This window comes from Vicugna pacos, chromosome 4 (assembly GCF_048564905.1).
Source record: "Vicugna pacos chromosome 4, VicPac4, whole genome shotgun sequence".
Taxonomy (NCBI): domain Eukaryota; kingdom Metazoa; phylum Chordata; class Mammalia; order Artiodactyla; family Camelidae; genus Vicugna; species Vicugna pacos.
Window position 1 is genome coordinate 7,622,664 of NC_132990.1, and position 22,645 is coordinate 7,645,308.

At 42.6% G+C, this 22,645-nt stretch overlaps 1 protein-coding gene and 1 long non-coding RNA gene across 2 annotated transcripts in view; both read left to right on the forward strand.

The window, feature by feature from the left end:
• Positions 1–10,577, forward strand: part of SLC28A3 (solute carrier family 28 member 3) — a 46,502-nt gene extending 35,925 nt beyond the window's left edge. The window contains exons 12-18 of the mRNA XM_006209244.3: positions 1,247–1,377; positions 2,598–2,766; positions 3,161–3,358; positions 7,556–7,637; positions 8,296–8,394; positions 8,628–8,748; positions 9,984–10,577. Of these exons, the coding sequence (XP_006209306.2) occupies positions 1,247–1,377; positions 2,598–2,766; positions 3,161–3,358; positions 7,556–7,637; positions 8,296–8,394; positions 8,628–8,748; positions 9,984–10,110 (927 nt within the window). The 3' untranslated portion in view covers positions 10,111–10,577. The remainder of the gene's footprint in view (positions 1–1,246; positions 1,378–2,597; positions 2,767–3,160; positions 3,359–7,555; positions 7,638–8,295; positions 8,395–8,627; positions 8,749–9,983) is intronic.
• A 4,602-nt stretch (positions 10,578–15,179) lies between these two features.
• On the forward strand, positions 15,180–17,980 carry LOC140695806 (uncharacterized). The gene is made up of 4 exons (XR_012071631.1): positions 15,180–15,332; positions 16,078–16,173; positions 16,348–16,531; positions 17,547–17,980. It is a non-coding gene; the product is annotated as an uncharacterized lncRNA (long non-coding RNA).
• The last annotated feature ends 4,665 nt before the right edge of the window (positions 17,981–22,645 follow it).

The following is a 22,645-nucleotide window of genomic DNA, read 5'->3' on the forward strand; positions in this document are numbered from 1 at the left end:
CAGTTTTATTGGAAACTAGCTATTCCTATTAATTTCCCTATAGCAGCTTTCATGACACAGTTGAGGTAGTTGTGCCCCAAAAAAGTCAAAAATATGTCCTCTCTGGCCCTTTACAGAAAATGTTTTCTGACTTCTGGCTTGCAGCAGTGCTCTCAAACCTTCCCACACATTCGAATCACCTGGGAGCTTTTAGAAGCCCTGATGCCCAGGCTCGTACCCCAGAGTAATTCAAACAGAATCTCTTGGAATGAGACCCAGGCATTACTAAGTTTTTTTTTAGTCCTCAGATTCCAACGTACAGCCCAGTTTGAGAGCGGGTGGTCTAAGGAATGGGGCTGAAGAACGTTATGATAACTGGTGCGTGTGCCCCAAGCACACGTAGAGGTAACCCCCCGTGGAGAAACAGAGTAGCTCAGCAGCTGTGTGGTCCAGGTGACTAGGAGTTCTTACAAGATAGGCCAGTTTCATTCCAGGACTTCACCCGAACCTCAAAGAGCCGATGAGCAGGAAGAGGGAAGAGGGAAAGGAGGAAGGAGCCTTCAGGAACAGCAGCTTGGCTGTCTCCCCAGACGAGCCACGCTGCCCACTGTAGGAACGCCGCCTGCAAAAATGTCCTGGGTGCAATGGGAATGGGGAGGAAGACGTGGATTCTAGAATTCTGAAAATGTAGGGAAGAGAATCCAGAAACAAAATAAGGATGTGAGGAGGGAAGGGGAACGAGTTTAAGTAGACCTGCAATGAGGAAAACAGAAACAGCTTAAACAGATTAAAGGGACTCTGGATAAACGAGTATTAGTCACATAAAGGCACAGAGGACTTCAGGAGAGCAAAAGGAAAATGGAAAGGGGTGTACCCAGCCTGCGCCCCCAGAAATCCACTATCTAAATTGATGATGTAATGAAACATGAGCTTTGGGGACTATTTGAATATTTGAAAGGACAACAGAAAGGTTGAGGAAACGTCTTTGTAAGTTACCACAATACAGGATTGATTCCCCTCTGAAATGGTCAGATTCGGGTTTTGTGCTTCTCCAAGGATGTGATCAATTCACACAAATGCCTCCCTTCTCTCAAAGTGATGCCTGACTCTTGGTTCACTGAACTCTTCCAAGCCTCCAAATAAACATTGATTTCTGGCACAGAATCGGTGCCTACCCATCGTCTCCCTTGTAAGGCATTTGGGCCATTCATTCTGAACACAAGAGAAATCTAACCCTAAGCTGGCCTTCTTTGTCCTGAAATCACAGGTTTCATCCTCTCACTTGTTAACTGCGTCCGTCATGTCAGCACCTGCGGCGTTGGCTATTTCTAAACTTTTTTGGCCCGAGACAGAAACACCTAAAATAACCCTCAAGAATGCCATGAAAATGGAAAGTGGGTAAGTGGGACACACTCACCCAGTTAATAGTTAATGACTACAGGAGCAGAAGGTTGGCGGGTGGGGGGTTGCTCCAGTCCAAATTCAAACTGCAGCAAAAATTTGATAATCAGAGAACATGGTGAATTAAAGGGAATTTAATTTCCAGGAACTATTTAGCCCCTCAATATCTTGTTTCAAAACTCAAGAAAAACCTTTCTAAACACCAATACCTGAGTGTCAATACATTGCCTTGACTGTTCAGTGTAGATATTTCATTTAATTAATTATTTTTAGATTGAAGTATAGTTGGATTGCAATATTATGTTATTTTCAGTCTCATAGACATTTAATCTTAAATATAGCACAGGGTTCATTGAGCTAGATTTTAGGCTGTTAGAAAGCCACAGGATCACCATCTCGGGAAGTTTCTTATTTAATAGGGAAGATAAGATGTGATGTAGGTATTTCTAACTCCTCTTAGGTTCATTTACCTTTTGCCCCATTCAAAAGAAAGAAAAAAAATGGGAGGGTGTAAAAAAAATACTAAAGGATTTAGGATATTCAAAAGTATGTCATTAAATAACAGAATTCATCAAACATGTTTCTGATATTCATCCCTTGTTTGTACGCTGAGAGAGTCATAACCATGAGTTAAAAAAGCAAGTTGCCAAAGGATATTTATGAAATATGTGGATTTCACTTACAAAGTTAGCAAATGTGTAAACCTACACAATATATTATTTAGGGAGAAAAAAATTGAAAAGGGAATCATAAAGCAAATTCTAGTGGGCCAAGTACCTCTGAGACTTGACAGAAGGTGAGGTCAAGGAGGGGGTGCTCAGTGTTGAGGTGATATTCCATTTCCTAAATGAGGTGATGGATACACAGGCTTTGCTTGAATTGTTCTTATACAGTGAATATTTTACAAATATTCTCTGGAAGCTACTTTCAATGAAATATAACTGTTAAAACCTGTAATATTTTTATCCTTTCCCATTTTTTTTTTACTATAAACGCCCCCAAATTAAAAGAGTAGTATAACATTTAGACACTCGCATGCTCATCACCTACACTTAAGAAGAATAAATCCCCCTTCATGAGTCCATGGAATTCGGGTATCTCGGCCAGGGCGTGGGTCTCTCCATTCGACTGAGCTCAGATTGTGCCATTTCCACACCTGTGATGTTCATCCGCCGACAACCCCGTGGTAATTCCGGAACTGCTATTTTTTGATAAAGTGATTCAAGGAATCTCCTAGAAGCCGCAACGCAGGGAGCATCCTCATCCATTGCCCTGGTGGCGAACATCGCTGTGAACCTGATTGCCTTCCTGGCCCTGCTGTCCTTTGTGAATTCAGCCCTGTCCTGGTTTGGAAACATGTTTGACTACCCACAACTGAGTTTTGAGGTATAATTCTATCATGTTTCTCCTCCACTTTGTTCCTGCCAATCTTTGATTAAAAAGAAAATAGATTTGTGAATAGCAAATCTTTCCTATAATGCACCCCTCAACAATGTACAAACTGACCACGAGACCCTCATGTTCCCACCCCCCTTTTGTTGTGACCTGTCATCCTTCCTTCCCCCAGTGCAGAGTCATCCTCTCCTGACCCCCAAAATTCAGGCTACTTCAAATGACTCGGTTTCAACCTTGACTCCTAATGGATGAGCCAGAGACTGTGAAGGGATTTCTGTGCCTACAGGAGGCATAGAGCGGGTGGGAACAACCTGGTCGTGAGCATGAGGCTGAAAACCGGGAGCAAAGCACTACTTAATAAAGTATCCATTTTGGGTTTTTGTAGATAATATGCTCCTACATCTTCATGCCCTTTTCCTTCATGATGGGAGTAGACTGGCAAGACAGCTTTATGGTTGCCAAACTCATAGGATATAAGACATTCTTCAATGAATTTGTGGCTTATCAGCACCTCTCAAAATTGATCCATTTAAGGCAAGAGGCTGGACCCAAATTTGTGAATGGCGTGCAGCAATATATGTCGGTGAGTACATTTTGTTCCCAATACAATTCTGCATCACATACATACATCCTATCAATAGCCTCTGTGTGCCAGGACCATGCCAGGCACTTGGGGGTACATCAGGGAAGAAAACAGACCCCAAGTCCCTGGTCTCATGGAGCTCATAATGTACATAGTGCCCTGTAACTTTCGGTTATGTTGAGTTAATCGTGTGTGTGTGTGTGTAGAGAAAGACAGCTAATCCTTACCACTGTGATTATTTATTTTTGAGCACTGTGGATACAAACCCAGAGTCATATGAGCTGGGATTGGAACCAATCAGTCAACAGGTATTTACAAAATGTCTTCTGGGAGCACTGTGCTATGTCCTGAGGCCACAGTGTTGGATAAGGGATGAGGCCTCGTCATGGAGGACTCTTCCTTCCTATTGGAGGAATTCTCTGAACTCTGAGAGAATGCCTAAGTGCCACATAGTGCCCCAACATCCTAAAGAAACAGTGAGACACAATGGCTACTCTCCAAGTGAATGAGGGAGGAAGACAACCTCTGGGCCTTTTAGACAAACACCCTGTAATTAAAACATCAGGGTTTCAGGTCAATAGCCTGCAAGGAGATGCTCATGTCTGCTTGGCCTTGGATGGGAGGAGGGAATTCAGGTGAGGCCATTATTTAGGCCATAATTACAGCTGAGTCTCCAACTTTCACCTTCCTGAAGAACACAATTGTCACACATGGTAACTTTTAGCGAAATGGTGGACATTTTCAATGACCACTATTACTCACTGAAACAATCCATTTGGAATTAATGTCCTATGCACATATTCGGCTTTAAAAGTAAAGGCGAGGAAAAGCATGCTGTCCAAGGTTCTAACAGACTGCTCACGTCTGAACACCACCATCTCTCCCAGCCTCCCCAACACCAAACAACGCAAATTTACTCCCACATATTACACAAATATAACAGCTTACTCCAGGGGAGTACTGACTTGAATTTTATGGTCAGGGGCATTTCAACCCACACATTTGATATGAACAGCAGCTCTGCAGGTCTCCTCTTTCTCAAATGTTCATTCTTCCACTGACCACGCAGTGGAGCTTGGCCAAATGTCCTCATTGTTTGGATGCCACCACAAACCAGCTTGCTTCTCTGCCAACAGCAAAGAATAGGCTAAATTAAGTGAAATGTTTTCCACCCCTAACTGCCAGTTGCCAGGAGAAAGCAGTTTTGTTAATAAGCAAAGCAAGCGCTCGGTTCTGGCTGTGCTAAGCAGGTTTGTGAACAGGTTATCAAGAGGATAGAAACAGAACAGTGGAGCTGATTTGGGTTGGGAGTGAGCCCAGCCAGCGGCAGAACCACAGAGGATATTCGGAGGTATGAGCTCAACGGCTTCTGCTACTGTTGAGTCACAAAGGGGAAACATTTTGTTTCTCCCAATTTCCTATTTCCAATCAACCAAATGGGGATGAGTTCCTACAATTTCTGTTTACCAACTAAGGAGTGGTGGTGGTGTCCCAACATCTCCTGGAAAAGGTACCACGTGACTGAAGCATAAGATCTGGGTCCCTGAGGCAAAACCCCAGCCTTATCCATTGAATTATGCCCACCGGGGACCTCCATCCAAGAGGTCAGAATGTGTATGTAGCACATTGTCCCTAGAATGAGCTCTTTATCACTCCATCATTTCTCTTTCTTAAAGATAATACTTTACATGTTTCTTTCTTTGTTTACACATAAAACATACCACAGTACAGAATTTAAAAGTTACAAAAAGGTGTAAAGGGAAAGGTAAGTCATCCTCCCCATTTCCCTGCCATTCAGCTCCTCTCTCTGTTCCATATTTTGCTCACTGTTCTTAGCATTGCTCTTTGTATTTGATAACATATCTCGGATGCCTCTCCATACCCACGCCTGTGACACAGTATGAGCACATCACAATTTATTTTAACCAGCCCCTTGCTGATGAAGATTGTTACCAATTAGAAATAGTGCTACAGGGACTGTCCTTGTACACGGGGCATCTCTGCTCCTACACAAGGAGAACAGTAAAATGGATTGTTAATTTCCCAGTGCAGTCAGTACAGCTCTCTCCATCACATAATCTTGTGCATTTATGGGCAAAGGCAAAGTGGAATCATCTTAGCCTCTTTTTCCTCTTATTATAAAACCTACATGGCCACATCTGTGTATCCCCTTCCCGCAGATCCCCAGAAAAAGGAAAGAGGAATCTCAAGCACTTTATGTTGTCTTCCTCCCCGTGGTCTCTTAATCAGCTTTCCTATTTTTGAAGCCAATTGAACTAAATGGAAAGCACTCAACAGAGTGGGGGACAAGGATGAGCTTTTCCAAAAACTGGACTGCTCAAATACTTGAAATATTTTTTTTCTACCCACTCTATGCACGCTCATTGAGAATATCAACAAAGGAGTTCTTAGAAATTATAAAAAGAGAAGAGGAGCCTTATAATCAACAAAAAAACTTACCATGACCCCTTGGGTCTTGACTGTGAGCTTTAAAAATCCAGTTAGTGGAAGAGGAAAAAAACAAAGGCACCACTACTTTTGAATGTAACGTTGGCCTGGCTTGTTCTTTGAACCAAATCATAGATTATTCAAGAGTTTGGAAAAGAAAATTGCTACCTCAATTGTGTGGGTGCGTTTGCCAGATTTCTGTGCCAAGCTCACTGAATCTTCCAAGCCTCCTATCGCCAGTCCCTCAGCCTGAGGAAGAATTATCTGGCCTGAGCAGCACCTCTCGACGGTCAGAATAGAGAAGGAGGGTCATGCTCACACTTCCAAGGAGTCACCTTCCCTCTTCTCACCGCCCTGTGAGAGGACCACTCTCCCACTTCCACACGTGCTCCTAATATCCCCCCGGTCTGGTCAGAGCTGAGCAACAAAGAAGAGCCGGCACACACCACAGCCAACCGAAAGGAGCCCCTCTGATGTCTGATATTTGTGAGCTTTCTTTTTACTAGCATAATTCCTTTTCGCTGAAGTGTCATTCACATACAAAAAAGGTCTACTGTGGTGTACACATGAGTTTTGAAAAATGTGTCACCTGCGTAACCACGACCACAATCAAGATACGGAACATCTCCATCACACCTAGAAAGCGTCCCTCCTGGCCAGCGAGGTCAGCCCCACCCCACCCCCCCACCCCCACCCAGTCCTAAGAAGCCACGGATCTTCCTCTCACTGTAGATCACTTCTGCTTGCTCTAGAATTTCATATAAATGGACTCAACATTCATGTTGGTGCCATGTGTTAGTTTTTTCTTTTCTATTCCAGGGTAGTTTTCTATTTTATGGAAATCCACACTTTGTTTCCCCATTGGCCTGTTGGACATTTGAGTTGTTTCCAGCTTGGGGCTATTAATGAATGAAGCTGCTATAAATATTCACGTACAATCTTCTCGGGCACGTATGTTTTCATTCCTCCTGGGAACATGCCTAGGAGAGGGATTACTGGGTCGTACAGGCTGTGTATGTTAATTTGATAAGAAACCATCAAGTATGTTTGTATTTTACAAACAGGCTGTGCTAGTTTACATTCCCACCAACAATGTACACGAGTTCTAACTGCTCCACATCCTTGCCAGCATGTGGTGTTGTCCATCTTCTTTAGCCGTTTCAGGGGATGTGTGGTGGTAGCGTATTGTTTTAATTTAATTTGCATTTTCCTGGTGGCGAATGATGCCAAACATCTTCTCATGTGCTTATCTTGGCCATTTGCGTGTCTTTCGTGAAATCTCCTTTTTTATTGAGTGCTTGTCTTCTTAACAAGTTATAACAGTTCTTTGTACATTCTGAATAAGTCCCTTGTCAAATAAATGTAATGCAAGTATTTTCTGGGATGAACTTTGTATCTTCCGCAGCTAGTACTCTGCCTGACACACTATATAGCAGGTGGTCGGGTCATACTGATATTAAAAGTTATCATTCAGCAGAAAACAGCATTTGTAGAGGCCAAGACTACCAATTCCAAGAACTTCATGGAGAGTCTCTGAATCCGCACAGCCCCTACCCCTCCCTCAGAATTCAAGGGGAGATGGAAAAAACAGGTGTCCCACTGGGAAGCAACGGGTGTTTGACATCATGCACTGAACGCTTATTTGTCGATATTGATTCCATGGTCAGACTAGGAAGCCCAGTTAGGATGTCAGATGTGCTAAGCTGGCTCACACCATGTGCACATCTCTGTGTTTATGCTTATTTCCAGATACGTTCTGAGACAGTTGCCACTTACGCTCTCTGTGGTTTTGCCAATATCGGTTCCCTGGGAATAGTGATCGGCGGACTCAGTAAGTGAAAAGAATGTTCTTCAACAACAGATATGATGTAAACATGTTTCAGATCTCCACGTTGCTCTGTAGCATTATTTGTGTCAGAAAAAAAAAAAAAAGCTCCAGCACTACAGTAAGTCCTTTGAGGTCTAATTTTAATTCTGCAGTGCAGTTTTCCTCTGTATACCAAGCTAGCATCGGGAAGAATTTGCTCAAAGGCACACATGTTACTCCACTCAAAGAGGACAGATAGGTTTCACTTTGTATACCAGTTCCAGCGGATTTGCAATGACCACCTGGAGAAGGATTTGGAGGGCCAGTGGGAGTTCAATGGGAAAATGCTATGATTGATTAATTAATTCTGTGCCACTGTGGGTGTGGAAGGAGATGGTGACAGATGCCTTGCAGATATTTGGGATCCTTCCTTGTGACCCACTTGCCTTGCAATGCCGTCAGCATACCGTGAGTTCTCCCACACCAGAGGAACTTCTCTGCATGTGGACCTCGTCACGAAGCTTTTGAAATCTTCAATTTTCCAGCTCAGTTAAAAAAGGAGAAAAGAAAAGTCAGCTGACCTGAGACTCCAGCCCCAGAACAATTCTCAGAAGCTGGGAATTTGGAATTCTAGTCAATAGCCTCAACATTAATCTCTCCTACCTGCTTCCGTGTTTCCCAGCATCCATAACTCCTTCCAGAAAGCGTGACATCGCCTCTGGGGCAGTGAGAGCTCTGATTGCGGGGACCATCGCCTGCTTCATGACAGCCTGCATCGCAGGTACTGCCTCCTCTACTTCGTGTCCTGTCTCCCTGTGCCCACAGGATGGCAGTTTTCAGGGGCTGGTGCCTTCAGCCTGCATATGCAGCATATGCTGCTGCAGAAAGCTGATAGGCAGAGCTGCTGTTAAGCATATTGTGAAGTGAAATGCATGGAGCATGGTTGGGAAGCTAGGAATAGGAGAGTTCGGTGACTTCATTAATTAAATAAATGACATTCTGCCCCACTTCCAGGCATGCTCACCAACAGTCCTGTAGACAGTGGCTGCCATCACATTTTGGAATATGCCTTCAACTCCAGCTTAGCTGGAGACACGACCAATGTAGTATCTTGTTGCCAGAGCCTCCTGAGCAGGTATTGTATTCTTGGTGATAACTTTTTTTTAATGGAGATACTGGGGATTGAACCTAGAACCTTGTGCATGCCAAGCATGTGCTCTACCCCTGAGCTATTAGCCCAATGATAACTTCTTTCTATCTATTAGTAATCGTAAAAAATAGACCTAAGACCCCACCCACTTATTTTTATAACCTCATAACCCAATTTAAGAACTTGTGTGGCATTTCTAACTGCCTTTCATCTTGACTTTCCTAAACGAAGGCTAGAACCATACTACAATGATTGTATTCATACACTAGCTCTTCAATTTACACATCTGTGTGTCCTTGAGCAAGGTACTTAACATCTCTGAGCCTGCCTGAGTCTCTTCATAGGTGAAATGAGGCTAATAACTGTATCATTCAAGATTGAAATTGATACTTCATGTAACATTTGTAGAAGAGCATTGGAATATAATAAGCTCTCATTAAATGTTATCTACTTCTAGCTTCATCTAAATTTCTGTCCATTTTTTCCAATAATGAATTGAAATCTTTAAAAAGACTAAAACCACAGCACTAACTAGTGCTACTGAAACATTTTAGTATGCTCCCCAACTACGTATTAGGCACTTTGTAGGAATTAACTCATCTCAACCGCGCAACCACTGCATAAATTAGGCACTATTGCTTTTTTAAACATTGGATAAAATCAAGGCGTAGGGAGGCCATGTCACTTACCCAAGCAAAATGAGTGCAAGCACAATCAATATAGGAAGACCCAAGAAAATTTGAGTCTTTCTGCCCACAGAGCCCATGCCCTTAACTAGCACTCTGGTACTAGGTACTAGGTACTGCCCCCCCCCCTTCAAGGGTATCCAGCGATGCAGGCTGTCCTGACAACATGGTGATGGTGATGAGCTACAGTGGATGAGGGGCCATCAGTGACTCACGCCGGCCACCTCCACCCTGTTTTCAAAATCAGTATCACCACTCCATCTGCCTTTCTTAATGTGCAGGTGTTTTATAAAGATTGGTTCTATCTTTTATTTGTTTACCCTAGAGGAAATATAAGGAGGGTCCTTCAGTCCAAAGAGGATTTAAGAGTCAAAACTATTTCTCTGGTGCCTCTGTCCGTAACCCACCCTAACTGAAAAGTGAGGGAGGAAACCAGCTTCCTGCCCGGTGCTATTTCTAACGTGTCGTCTTCTGCTCATCTACTGTTTCTGTCTTCTGCGGCTCAACTAACTGTTTCATTCTACGTTTCACCAGCACCGTTGCCAAGGGTCCTGGTGAGGTCATCCCAGGAGGAAACCACAGCCTGCACTCTTTGGAGGACTGCTGCAGATTGCTGAATCCATCAACACTGAACTGCAGTTGGATCCCTAATGCATTTTGAGCTCAGCTACTTCTCCCACAGAACTTTCTGCTTTGAGGAGGGAAAAAAAAAAGCTATTTCCACAGATTGATACTTCTACCGTGGAATCAGTTTTAAATGGAAAGAAGACAAACAGCAGGGAACATTTCAGATCTACAGAACCTCCCTCCTCCCCTTCCCTCTCATCCCCAACCTCTCCACTACTGAGAATTACCCACTGTGGTGTGCCAAAGTGAGGTGCTGTCTCCAGTCCCCAGAATGTTTTCTGTCTCAGAAGGAAATTCTGGAAACAATGGTGAGATGCCTTTTAATGAAATGCTCATCACCAGTGCTCTTAATGGCATAAAGACTACACTGTATAAGAAAACAGAAGCACTGATGACTGGATTAAAAGGGGATTCACATAAAAGAAAGAATATGAAAAAGGTTTTGGAATACCTTAAGTAATTTATTTGTGCTTTCACTTTTGCTCATGCAAGAGAGTAATTTTTTTTTAATCCATGTGTAGTTGATTTTGTGTTTGTGTGTGTGTGTGTGTGTCTCTGTGTGTGTGTGTCTGTGTCTGTGTGGTGGTGGTGGTGAAGTAGGGTCCTAAATGCCCAAAGAACCCCTTATCTCTGAAGTACAATATACTCGGATATTTCTAATTATTGATCACTTGTATCATATTTTTCTGGGAACTTAATGTGCCCTTTCAGTACTTAGACTTGATCTTAGAGAAATGTATTTACATGTCTTTTTCTTCTGTTCTCTATGTTCTGATGTGAGCCTTCATAAAAGCCTATGGCATAGTGTATGCCGTTTGATCAAAATATAATGCAAGTTGCATGTAATTTAACATTTTTTAGTAGCCACATCGAAAAGGTAAAAGAAACTGGTAAAATTAATTTTAACAATATATTATTATATTAGTAAGATATTAATTCGATGACATATTTTACATTATTTTTATTGAATTAAGTCTTTAAAAAATCTAGTGTATATTTTATACTTAGAGCATATTGTGAGACACTAAATTTTCATTGGCAATACTTGATCTGTAATTAGATCTCATAAAATTTACAGTTGAAAAGTAAACTTAAATCCCCAAGTTGTTCCAAATAACATCCAAAAGTTTCCAATAACTGAAATGAGTATGTTTTCAAATTAAAATTTTAGTTCCTCAGTTCCACACATGAAATAGTTCCATATATCAAATATCTGTGACTAATATAATGGACAGTGAAATTCTACAGGATGATTTCCTAGGTGAATTGAAGTGTGTGTATATATCTGGTATTAATGTATGTTACCAGATTACTTCTTGGAGAAATACATTGTCTAATTTTCATTCGCTTTGCAGTGTAATTTTTCAGATGTGTTTTATTCATCTATGTCTGGGTGTATGTGTGATATTTCTTTTTAAATACTACATGTTCACCTAAGTCCTGTGATTTCTTTTTGAATGTTGTCTGTCCTTGAACTGAGGAGGGTGGTGTTGTTTCTGAGCCGTATTAGAAGAAAGGGCAGTAAGGGTAAGGATCAGGCGAATGAGCTGGTGAGCACTTGAGGCTTGTTGCCTTCAGAAAACTCACCAGTCCCCTGTGAATGTTGTGAGTGGCTCTGGGCTGGTTGGAAGTTTCCCTCTTCCCAGTGAAACCAGTCGATGGAGGTTTTTTGGGGATGGTGATGTCTTCGCTCTTCTTTGGCAGACGTAGAAGCTGGAGGGCTCTTCGTTCCTTACAGTTTGTCCTCCACACCTCCCATGGTCTTCGGTGATGGCGAAGATGGAATGTCAGGGTGTTTTCTAGGTGTTCGCTCAGTTGTCACCTGAGGTCACTGCTGCTGTCAGACTATGCGCCCTTACCTCGTTTCAAGCCAAGGCTGTGAAATCTACTTCAAACAATTCTGCAGTCTCTCTAGTTTGCCCACGAAATTTGAAGTCCCTAGCCTCCTCTCTGAGTCTGTCTTCACACTGGCGCAGTTTACACGTATCTGAAAGCCCTGTTTCAAAGACAGTATTACAGGTCCAGGTATGAATGTTTCCTAATTTCAGTAAAGATGGAAGTTTGCCTTCCTGCTTCTTGGTCTCCTTGTTCTATTCCATTGGTTTGCAAAAAGGGAGAGGAGGGAAGAAATGGCATTTCTCACTTCAATCCAAAAGCTATGGTTATGAAAACAAGTTCTCTGATCCTGCAGAAGCCTTAGGGTCTCAGCCAAGAATAGATTGGAATCATGGACTATGGAAAATTTTCTTTGATTTTCCTTTCCATTGGTAAAAGCAGCATAACCAAGCAGTTAGGTCTGAGTGAGAAGGTCTCTGTAAATACACAGATTATCAACATGCATTCATTTTGCAAATACTCCCACCTCATTGCTTTTATATTTCTGTAGTTCAGTTAGGCTGGTAAGCCACTGTGAAGAGCTTAAGACGTGCACCTACCCAGTGAGGCTGATGTCCAATTACAGAACAATTCCAAAATCAGGCATGTTTATAAAGGAGATATTGAAGGACGCAGTGTGCCAGGAAGGATTAAACTACCCTGAGTGTACTGGAGCAGGGAAAGCGGAGGCGACCATTCACATTTTAAACAGGCAGGAGCACAGGACTTAAGGAAGAAATGCATGGTACAGGTGCACCATATGGCGCCAATGAACCATCTGGTCTTAAGAAAGCTCCCTTTTTACAACCTGTTACTTAATAAAAAAACAACTCTGTTTTAAGCTAAAGTAGGTAGAGAAGTGTACACTTACCCATCCTTTTTCCGGATCTAAAGACAACACAAGCTTACGATGATGATTCTGTTTTCCTTTATGTTACAAAGGCAATGGGACTACCCCGGGATGCAGGAGGAGTAATTTCTATGCTGGTCATTGGTGGACTATTTGCATTTTTATTTCAAGTGACTCTAGAAAGTAAACAATGGATCTGTGCCAAGCCAGCTCCTCTTACTCACTATGCCTTTTGCAAAATGGAAAGATACCGACTGATAGAAGGGATACTGCCTATGGACATGGAACAGGGAAAGGCACACAAATGACAGTCTTGAAATTGAGTCCCCTGGCAACTGACAGCCAACCACTTTAGCATGAGATAACCGAGATCAGGAAAATATCTGATCTCTCATTAAGTCGTGTTTACATGTAGAATCAGCCCCATATCTGCCACGTCCTGGGCATGCTTTCAGTCATATTCATAAAATCAGAGGACTGTAGAATCCTAGGGCACTCAGAAACGCTTCATCTCCTTCCACTCCCACTACTGTCAACTCACTGAAAGCCACCAAATCTATATATTGCTATGGCCAAAAGGACAGTTGGGGGCAACACTCCCTGGTCTAAGTTCCTTTGACTGAAGAGCACCTACTTCATTGCATAATTCTTTCTGCTTATATGAGCAATTGTTCTGCTATCACATTTGGAAAAGCTCTTAGAGGAAAGGGGAAACGGCAAGCTGGTTGTCACCGCTGGCCCGTATGAAACACGGTTCAACCGCTAAGAGTCCATCTCTGGACCTGAACTGTCAGTGTTCGAATCCCGGCCCCAGACACTAGCTCCATTACCTTCGGTGTCTATGTAATTGCTCTGTGCCTCGGTTTCCCCATCAGTAAAATGCAAATGAACATCTCCTCCCTTAGATTTTTGTGAGAATGAAGTAAGTTAAATCATGTAAAGCACTTAGAAATATGCCTTGCTGAGAAAAGCTATCCAATACACTTTTTTTTCATTGAGGTATAATTTATACACAAAAAATGCACAGGTTTTAAGTGTAAATTTTGTTGAGTTTTGACAAATGCATGTGACCCATGTGACTATCAGCCCAGTCCAGATGGAGCACAATTGCATCATTTCAGAAAGCTCCCTGGCACCCCTCCCCAGTCATGCTCACCCCCACGCTCCCATACTCCCAGGGAAGCTCCATTGACTTTTCTTCCCCCCAGAGATTAGTTCTGATAAACGATTCAGCTAGAACTTCACACAGCACATTCTCTTTGTCTCTTGCTTTCTCCCTTCAGCATAATGAATTTCAGTTTTACCCAGTAGCTCATTCTGTTCTCATTGCCATTATTCCATTGTACGACCACACCACCACTTATGTATCCCTTCTACTCTTGATTGACATGTGAATGTTTCTTAGTTTCTGTAGAATATTTGTTTTTAAGAAACATTTCTACTTTCCACACATTCTTTAGGGGTTTCAGAATATTTTAAGCTTCGGAAATATAAATTGGAATGTGAAGGAGGCATGGTTTACCCACACGGGGGTTTGCGCTTTCTCTTCCCCATAATCTTGCTGAATCTTTTTATTTATATGTTGTTCTTCACAGGGATTTTCAAGATTGTTGGCTCCAGGCCACAAACTGGAAGGCCAGTGATGACTGGGGCTCAGGAGGGAATAACAGAGAGGCTGGAGCACCATGAGGTCACTCTTCGTTGAATAGAATGGTGATTAGCCTGTTCCTACACACTGTATAATGGCTTTTTCACTGTATGCATTCTGAGAAAAATCACTTCCCCTTTCTAAGTCTCTAATAAAAGAGTTACATTAACGTTCGACATCATAGAACTGCAGCGCAAGAACATGAATTTAAAATATATGAGAAATGAAAAAAAACACTTAGTTTGAAAGTATTGTAGGAAAGCCTGATGCATATTCAAGGTGAGCTCTGATCACACCGTAACAGATTTTGGCTGCAGCAGCTTGCAAGGTAGGGAAGCACGCATCAGCTAAAACTTTGTGACTTAGGAGCCATGAGCAACTTAATCCCACTTATGGGAAAGGTTGGCCATTCTTAAAAGCACTTGTGCAAAACAAAGACTCTAATTCTCATTAGAATTCACCCCTCAAAATTCAACCTGCCCTTTCTGTGACAGACATCTCAAACAGCTGAAAATTTATTTGCTCTCTTTGACCATCCATTCATCAACGTCTGGCCAAGGAAAGCAGGTTCCCCAGAAAGGGAGGGTTTCCATGCCTACTTAAACCAAAAGGAACCAAACTGAAGGAAACAGTATGTTCCTGGGGGCTCAGGAGAGGTCTTTCTGTAGCAGTCTGACTTGAGTGTTGTTTCCATGGCAACAGACTCCGGCATTCTCAAACAAGGGCCAAGTGCTCACAGGAGGCTGCAGCTGGATGCTCAAGAAAGTTTTTTCTTAAAAACTACTGAAGTATTCAGAAAGAATTCAATCAAAATTCCATCTAAAACTGGCGGGGGGCGGGTGGTCTTCTAGATGACCTAATCATCGCAAGGGCCCCTGGTCAGGTAGGTGGGACAGACACTGTCCAGACATCAATACTGAGGAACAAGGCAGAGACTCGGAGAGTCTGCCCAGGAGCAGGCCAGACCCAGGGCCGGGGGTGAGCCTGAGAGGGTGAGGCCGAGACGTGGGGCTCTAGAGGGGGCTCCCAACATTGGCCTGCTGCAACTGTGTAGGGAGAGGTGCTCAGCGATGTTTCCATCTGATGCCCTTCTCATAACAGCTTTTTTAAGATGCTTTCTTGCAAAAGTAATCAAGCGTATTTTTGTAAAAAAGTATTCATAATCTTAAGAAGAAAATTAAAACTTTATCCACATCCCATCACAAAATATGACAAGCGCTAATAATCTGTGGTGTATAGTCACTCAGTGTATGTTTTTTGTTGTTGCACGTATAATAATTTTAAAACAAGATCAGTGCTGTGATTTATTTTGAGGCCAGCTTTTCCCTCTTCATATGTCATGAACATTTCTGCATGTTGTTAAATATTCTTCTACATTATCATTTTTAAATGTCCGCTGTGCTCTTGGCTGTATCACTGTACCAGAATTTAACCAACTCCTTATGGTTGGCTATTATGGATGCCTCCCATTTTTCATGATTATCAACACATCTACTATACACATTCTTGTAGTCAGATCTTTGCACAAATTCATGATTACTTCCTTGTAAGACATACAAAAACGCTAGAGACATATAGAGGTTTTTATCTCCCAACCTAATGTTTCCTGTGTTATGCTAAACCTCAAGGCGAAGCCAAATGGTCAAACATTGAATGGACAACATACTTCCTACTGGCTTCCTACAAAGCCAATCTACCTGCTAATTCTGCTGGCAGTCATGAAGGTAACTGAAACATGAAAGCAAGCCCGGGCTTGCGTGGGATTTTTATACACTAACCACTGATATCTGCTTTGTAAAAACCCTGGGTAAATGGCACACAAGGTTATCATCATCTGATTAAAGACGAATTTTCTAGTTGCACACCAGAAACTGAAAGTGATTTCTCTATTTCTACAGTGGGCTTTTATACCACCAACAAAGATTCATCGGGTATGAATGAAACAAAAGTAAGTTTAAATGCTAACTCCCAACCCCGCATAGACCCAGTCCAGGAGGAAAGAAGTCCTAGTTCACTGCGAATCAAAAAGTATGGTTCCTGCCAGTACCACTGGATACCGGGCATGCGGACGGCAGGGGACTGGTGAGCACTGCACAGGTCCTTGAGGGTCTGGGTCTGTTCACCCAGTTAGGGGAGGGCTAGCAACTTCAGCAGCAAAAGTAGGATCCAGAATTGTGTGTCCTATCTCCTCAGGTTGCCCAGAAGAGCAGACATTAGTTCTCCTTTGCAGGCGAGGGAGTCAACTTCCTGTACTCGTGGTTGACAAATGGCAGCATGCCATACATCTGTTCTGCTCCTCACTCTTGCTCACTTAATGATACACTTTTGGACTCCTTCTAGAGCACTACATAAAAGCTTCATTCTTTTGCACATATCATATGGATTTACTGTAATTTATTCAGTCATTTTCTATTTATGGTGCAGTCCATATTTTGCACTCCCAAAACACTGCAGTGAATAGCCTCTATATGTGTCACTTCACGTATGTGAGAGTATACTTGTAGGAGAAATTTCTAGAAAGGGAATTGCTGAAACTTAGGTCATGTACATTTGTAATTTTGAAAGATATTGACAAATTGCCTTCCATAGCTATCTGACTGATTTATACGCTTACCAGCCCAACACAGTGCAGTACTTTATAACTTTTGGAGTTTTGCAAATCCATATATGCTCACAGACATAGCGAGCAAACTTGTGGTTACCAGAGGGGAGATGGGGGATGGAGGGATAAACTAGGAGTTCAGGATTTGCAGATACTAACTACTGTATGTAAAATAGGTGAACAGCAGGGTCCTACTGTATAGCACAGGGAGCTATATTCAACACCTGGTGGTAGCCCGGAATGTAAAGGAGTATGAAAAGGAACATATATGCATGTGTGTGTGTGGCTGAGTCGCTGTGCTGCACACCAGAAGTTAACGCAGCATTGTAAACCAACTGTATTTCGATTTAAAAAATGAATGGGATTCCCTCCCCTCCCCTAAAATTCATACCTTTTTTTTTTTTTTACTGGTTCAGCTAACACCTCCAATTTGCATACATCAGCCACCAATATTGTTCATGGTCCAGAATTTCTCTCCCACTCTGTTGCTCTCAGGTCCCCTCAACTCCCAGAGTCCAAACAACATCTCACCAGGAATCTACACAGAGGAAGAAGCCAGGGCCTGGGATTGAAACCCTGTTTCCAGAGCACGTGAAATGCCGAGATCAACTGCAGCCTTCTCCTGTTGCTACGACACAGGTGACCAGTCACCAGCCTGAAAACTGACGGACACAGATCAGTGTGCACTGGTTTCCATGGTGAGGAGGAACCTAAGGACGCCTTCTCCATGCTCACTGATGCCTGGCATGTCAGGTGCCCAGAGCTGCAAGAGAGTGCTAAAAGCCCTCATCAAGTCATTAACTAAGTTTAGGCAGGAATTCAACTGTGCTCAACTGGTCTGAGAGTCATGCTTCACAAAAGAGATTGTCATGGGGAGGAGAAATGCTGGACCCCTCAGAAACTTGGGAAAATAAACTATTTAAAGCATATCCTGTGTTTTCCAATGACTTGTTCATGCTCTATTTCAAAGGAAAGTTTAATTAACTCCATTTAGAAATCGTTAACGTTGGGCAATCAATATCCGTTAGTCCAGTACCTGTCAAATTCTGCCCCCAAGCTAACAAATGAGCATCTCTGAAGGTGGGCGCCAGGTAGCAGTAGTTTTAATGATGGCCCTAAAGTCCTGGGCACACTGAAGTCTGGAAACCACTGCTCTAGTGTGGCCATGACTTTAAAGTCTCATGACAAAACAGCCATTCCAGCCACCAGTTCCAAAACACTTCACTATTCCAGATCCTTTTGGTCATGTTCTTACAATACCAGGACACCCCAAGAGCCAAACTCTTCACAAGATATTTGTCTACCAAAAAACCGCATGTGCACTCCGCCCTCCGTATGCTCAGATCCCGCATCCCCAGACTCAGCCGATCCTGGTCGCGGGCGGCTGACTGAGGGTGCAGAACCCACGGGTACAGCAGCACTGTTCCATTTACATAAGGGCCTCAAGCATCCGCAGTTCTGGGAATCGGCTGGGGGTCCTGGAATCAGCCTCTGCGGATACTGAGGGATAATTACGTTGAATAATAATGATTTTCTCCTTTTTATCAAAGACTTCTAGAACCATCTCTGAGTAGTGAATGTATATTGCTCGAGGGGCTTTCAGAGATTAACCACAATAGCTCACTCCCAACAGCCCTACCTTTGCAGACCCTTAGTGATCTGAACATCCCAAAGTGGGGTTACAGAAACTGTTTCAGAACCCCATGGCATTGAAGAGCCCGTTCTGAGATTCTGACTCATGTTAAACAGAAGAAGTAACGAGATCCATCCTTCTTCTAAGGAATGTAAACTTACTCACTCCTTCATTACTTATAAGCACCCCTGTCCCAGTGTGAATAGAATTTAAAATAGTTCACAAAGATGCATCAAATAATCTAAATTGCCACAGCCTTCTACTTGCTTCCCAACAGCTCATCTCCCCTTCCTCTACAGCATTAAGATTCCTCATTTTTAGATAAGATACATGGCTACCCCCGCTCCCCAGCTGTCCTTACAGCTAGGTGCACCCATATGTCTAAGGTCTGGTCAGTGGGATGTAAATGGAAGCTGTATGTGCAATTTCTAGGAAGTATCCTTAGAAGGGAGGATTGGTGGTCCCTTCCTGCTGACTGGCTGCAGACTTGATGGCAAGAGCAGCCATCCTGGACCGTGAGCTGGAAGCTGTGTGTTGAGGATGGCAGAGCAACGCACTGGAAGTTTGGGTACCCAATGATCGTGGAGATGCCATTCCAAATTTGGACTACCTACCCAGAATTTTACCCCCCCCCCCAAAAAATGAAATTTCTATCTTGTTTAAGCCACTAGTATTTGGGGGTTTTGATTCCACACAGCCAAACCTAATTCTTACTACTACTGTAAATGAGAAAAAAACATAAAAACACACAATAAAGCCAGAAATAAACTCAGCACACAAATATACACCACATACTTATATAGTTGCGATGAATAAGTTGCAACTTTAGCTTTGAGCTTTCTAGTGGTCAGTGTGACAGTAAGACTTTTAAGGACACAATTCTCAGTGTCCTAAGGTTTATTTTTTTATTTGCTCAGGAGAAACGCAACTGTTCCTGATGCTAAGAACAAATTAATTTATCCTGAGAATCTCCATAAAGAATACATCCATCTTGTATGTAATATATACAATATATTATAATATAATATAATAACAATTCCACAATTTCCTTACAGTAGAAACGATTGTTTTGTGATGTTCTTCAATACAGGGCAGAAGAATCCAAGTGCAGATGATTTGAAATTGCCCTGTCTACCAATTTATGTAGTATGCTGAACTGAACGCTCTCTTCCCCATCCCTCACAAACACTAGCAAGGCAGAACTCAGAAAGGTAACAGGTGGGAGGGTAAGAAGGTGGTTTAAAAGCCAACTTCTTATACACTCAACCCATATCCAAGTTGTCTACCGCCAGCATTACCCCATCAATGAGAAATGGGCAGAATTAATATATCCGCCCTTCCACACACCCAACCTTTCTTTTTATGACTTATTTTCTCCTTAATACACCCTCCAGTTTATTTTTATTTTATAGATTATTTCAAACCACTCATTTACCAAAAAAAAAAAAAAAACCCACAGGGATCAAAAATGTAAATATTTAACTTATGGGTCATGTGTCCCAACTGTGAATACAAAGTGGCGAATGTCAGCAGTTTATAACTCATAAAAGAAACCAAAATGGTTTCCAAGACAACATTCTTTTGCTAGGAGCAACAGGGCAGGCACCACCAAAGCCAGAGGGATACACTTTCAAAATTTCTAGTGAGATGCTTACTGATGGAGTCTCATGCCTGCTCCATTGATACTACACCATTTCAAGCAGGATCTTGCCCTCCAAAGACCTGCAGGTCTAACCAGGTTTCCTTCTGGCTTTATCCTGTCGAAGGAATGACTTGTGAGAGCAGTGTGTGGGAAGTGAGTGTTACATACGCACTAATCTAAATTAGATGGTCATGTACTTCACGTCCAATGTGGTACCCTTATACTTTATCACTAGATTTCGTTAAGGTACGCCTTCTTATCCTATCACCCAATGCTGGATTTGAGACTTGAATGATCTGCTTGCTGTCTTTCGTTCGGTGGTTTTCACCCTGAGCATCACTAGTTTTCATGATGCAAATACTGCACTTAAATTGGTAAAACAGAGAGGTGAATGTATATCCGCAGTCATTCCAAGTAACTCAAGTCCCACAGAAACAGAACACAGAATTCCTCTTTATCCGTCAGAGAGGACAGTGGAACATCTGTTTTCTCCCCCTTTAATTCAAATTAACTGTCCAATTCGTCCAGACGGCTACAGACACAAATCTCAACACTTTACCACACAGGTCTAGTTGTTAGCCCCCAGTGGTCTATAGCCAGCTTTCCATTATTATATATTGAATTCACAAGCAAATTCGTTTCTCACACATGAAATCTCTAATTAGGATCAGCTTCATTTGAAACTGCGCAGCAAACAGGAGAGGGAGGGGATTACAGAACACCATTCATAGCAACTGAAAATAACTTTTTAATCAGTCTGGATATTTCTCTTCAAGAAGTCACTCTTCTCTTCCATTTAGGAAATTGACAATTTGGGGCTGCCATTAGCAACAATCTCAACATCTTGCATAATAATAGTAATAACGACTATTTTTTGAAATGCCGACCAACATCTGGGTAGGTCTTTCTCATTTAAAAAAGGCTTCATTTGTATTATCATCTCCTTTGATCTTACATCTGCTTTGTGTGCAGTAAAGGAGGTGTTTTTACTTCATTTCACAGACACAAGGCAGAGGGGTTCACAGTGGGGATTCCTGTAACTGAGGTTTGTATGAGCGACCTTGGACAAGTTACTTAATGTCTCCAAATCTCAGTAAATCTATAAAATGAGGATTAAAAATAGTACTTACCACAGACGAGTGCCGTGGTATGCGGTAACAGACATGCGGTGACCCTGGTAAAGCCTTGTAACGGTTAGGTAAGGATGGAGGGGTGAGTTGGTCTTCCCAAGGATGAGCAGTTTAATCTGCAGAACCAGGAAGAACGTGGCCTCTCAACTGCAGATCTGGAGCTTACCTGAAGCAAGAATTTAGGAGCAGAACCAAGATCAGATTAACATTTACACCACTTAAACCTCTCTTTATTTCTGCCATCCCATCAGCTATGTGAGCTTATGTGAGCTTATGGAATGAAAGGATTACTGACTCTCCTTTACGGAGGGAATGCAACACAAACATTTGATGACCGATAGAAGTGCCTGTAGGCAATGAACAGAGCCCACAGGATTGTGCTTGGAATCCCGAAAGCTGGAAAGCTGGAAAGCTGGAAAGATCCTCTGCCTTGGCACACTTAGGGGACAAGGCACACTGCACAATGCTGAAGTCCACAGCTGGCCACAAGGTGGCAGGATGTCACCAGCAAGGACGCTTGAGTCCAAACTTCATGCTGGAGCAAATCAGGCCAGAGCGCTGATTGGTGTCTGACACCCAAGATGACAAACTGAAATATTCCAGTTAACATCAGCCCTAAACCTAAGTTCATGCCAAATATTCTGCAAATGCCATTCTTCTGCCCAAATGCTCGGCTCTTATTCCCGACGGGCACCTCATTGAGCTTCACCTACAAAACTTACTCCAACACATATGACTACTTCTGTTTACATGAATCCCAATTTTCAAATGTATAAAAGAATTGAGAAACTTCAGGTGTTGTATAATAGAAAAGAACAAATCTGACTCCATATTAGATCTGTTCCTTTGGCTTTAACCCTGTGCCCTGTTTCCTAGGCTTAGTCTCTGCTAGCTCTGCACACACATAAAGATAACAAGTTGCCGAATAGAGAATAACATTTGTTTTGTTGGAGTTTTTGCAGGAGCACCAGGAGCTGGCCCAGGTGGACAGCTGCAGGAACAAAGAATTCCCACAGCAAGAAGTTTGCAACAACCAACCACACCCTCTCCCCTTTTTTGTATAAAAGGAGCCTGTATTCTGACTGGAGGAGGATGGTCCTCAAAGACATTAGTCTGCCATCCTCTTGGTCTGCCAGCTTTCCGAATAAAGTTCCCATTCCTTGCCCCAATGCCTCGGCTCCTGATTTAT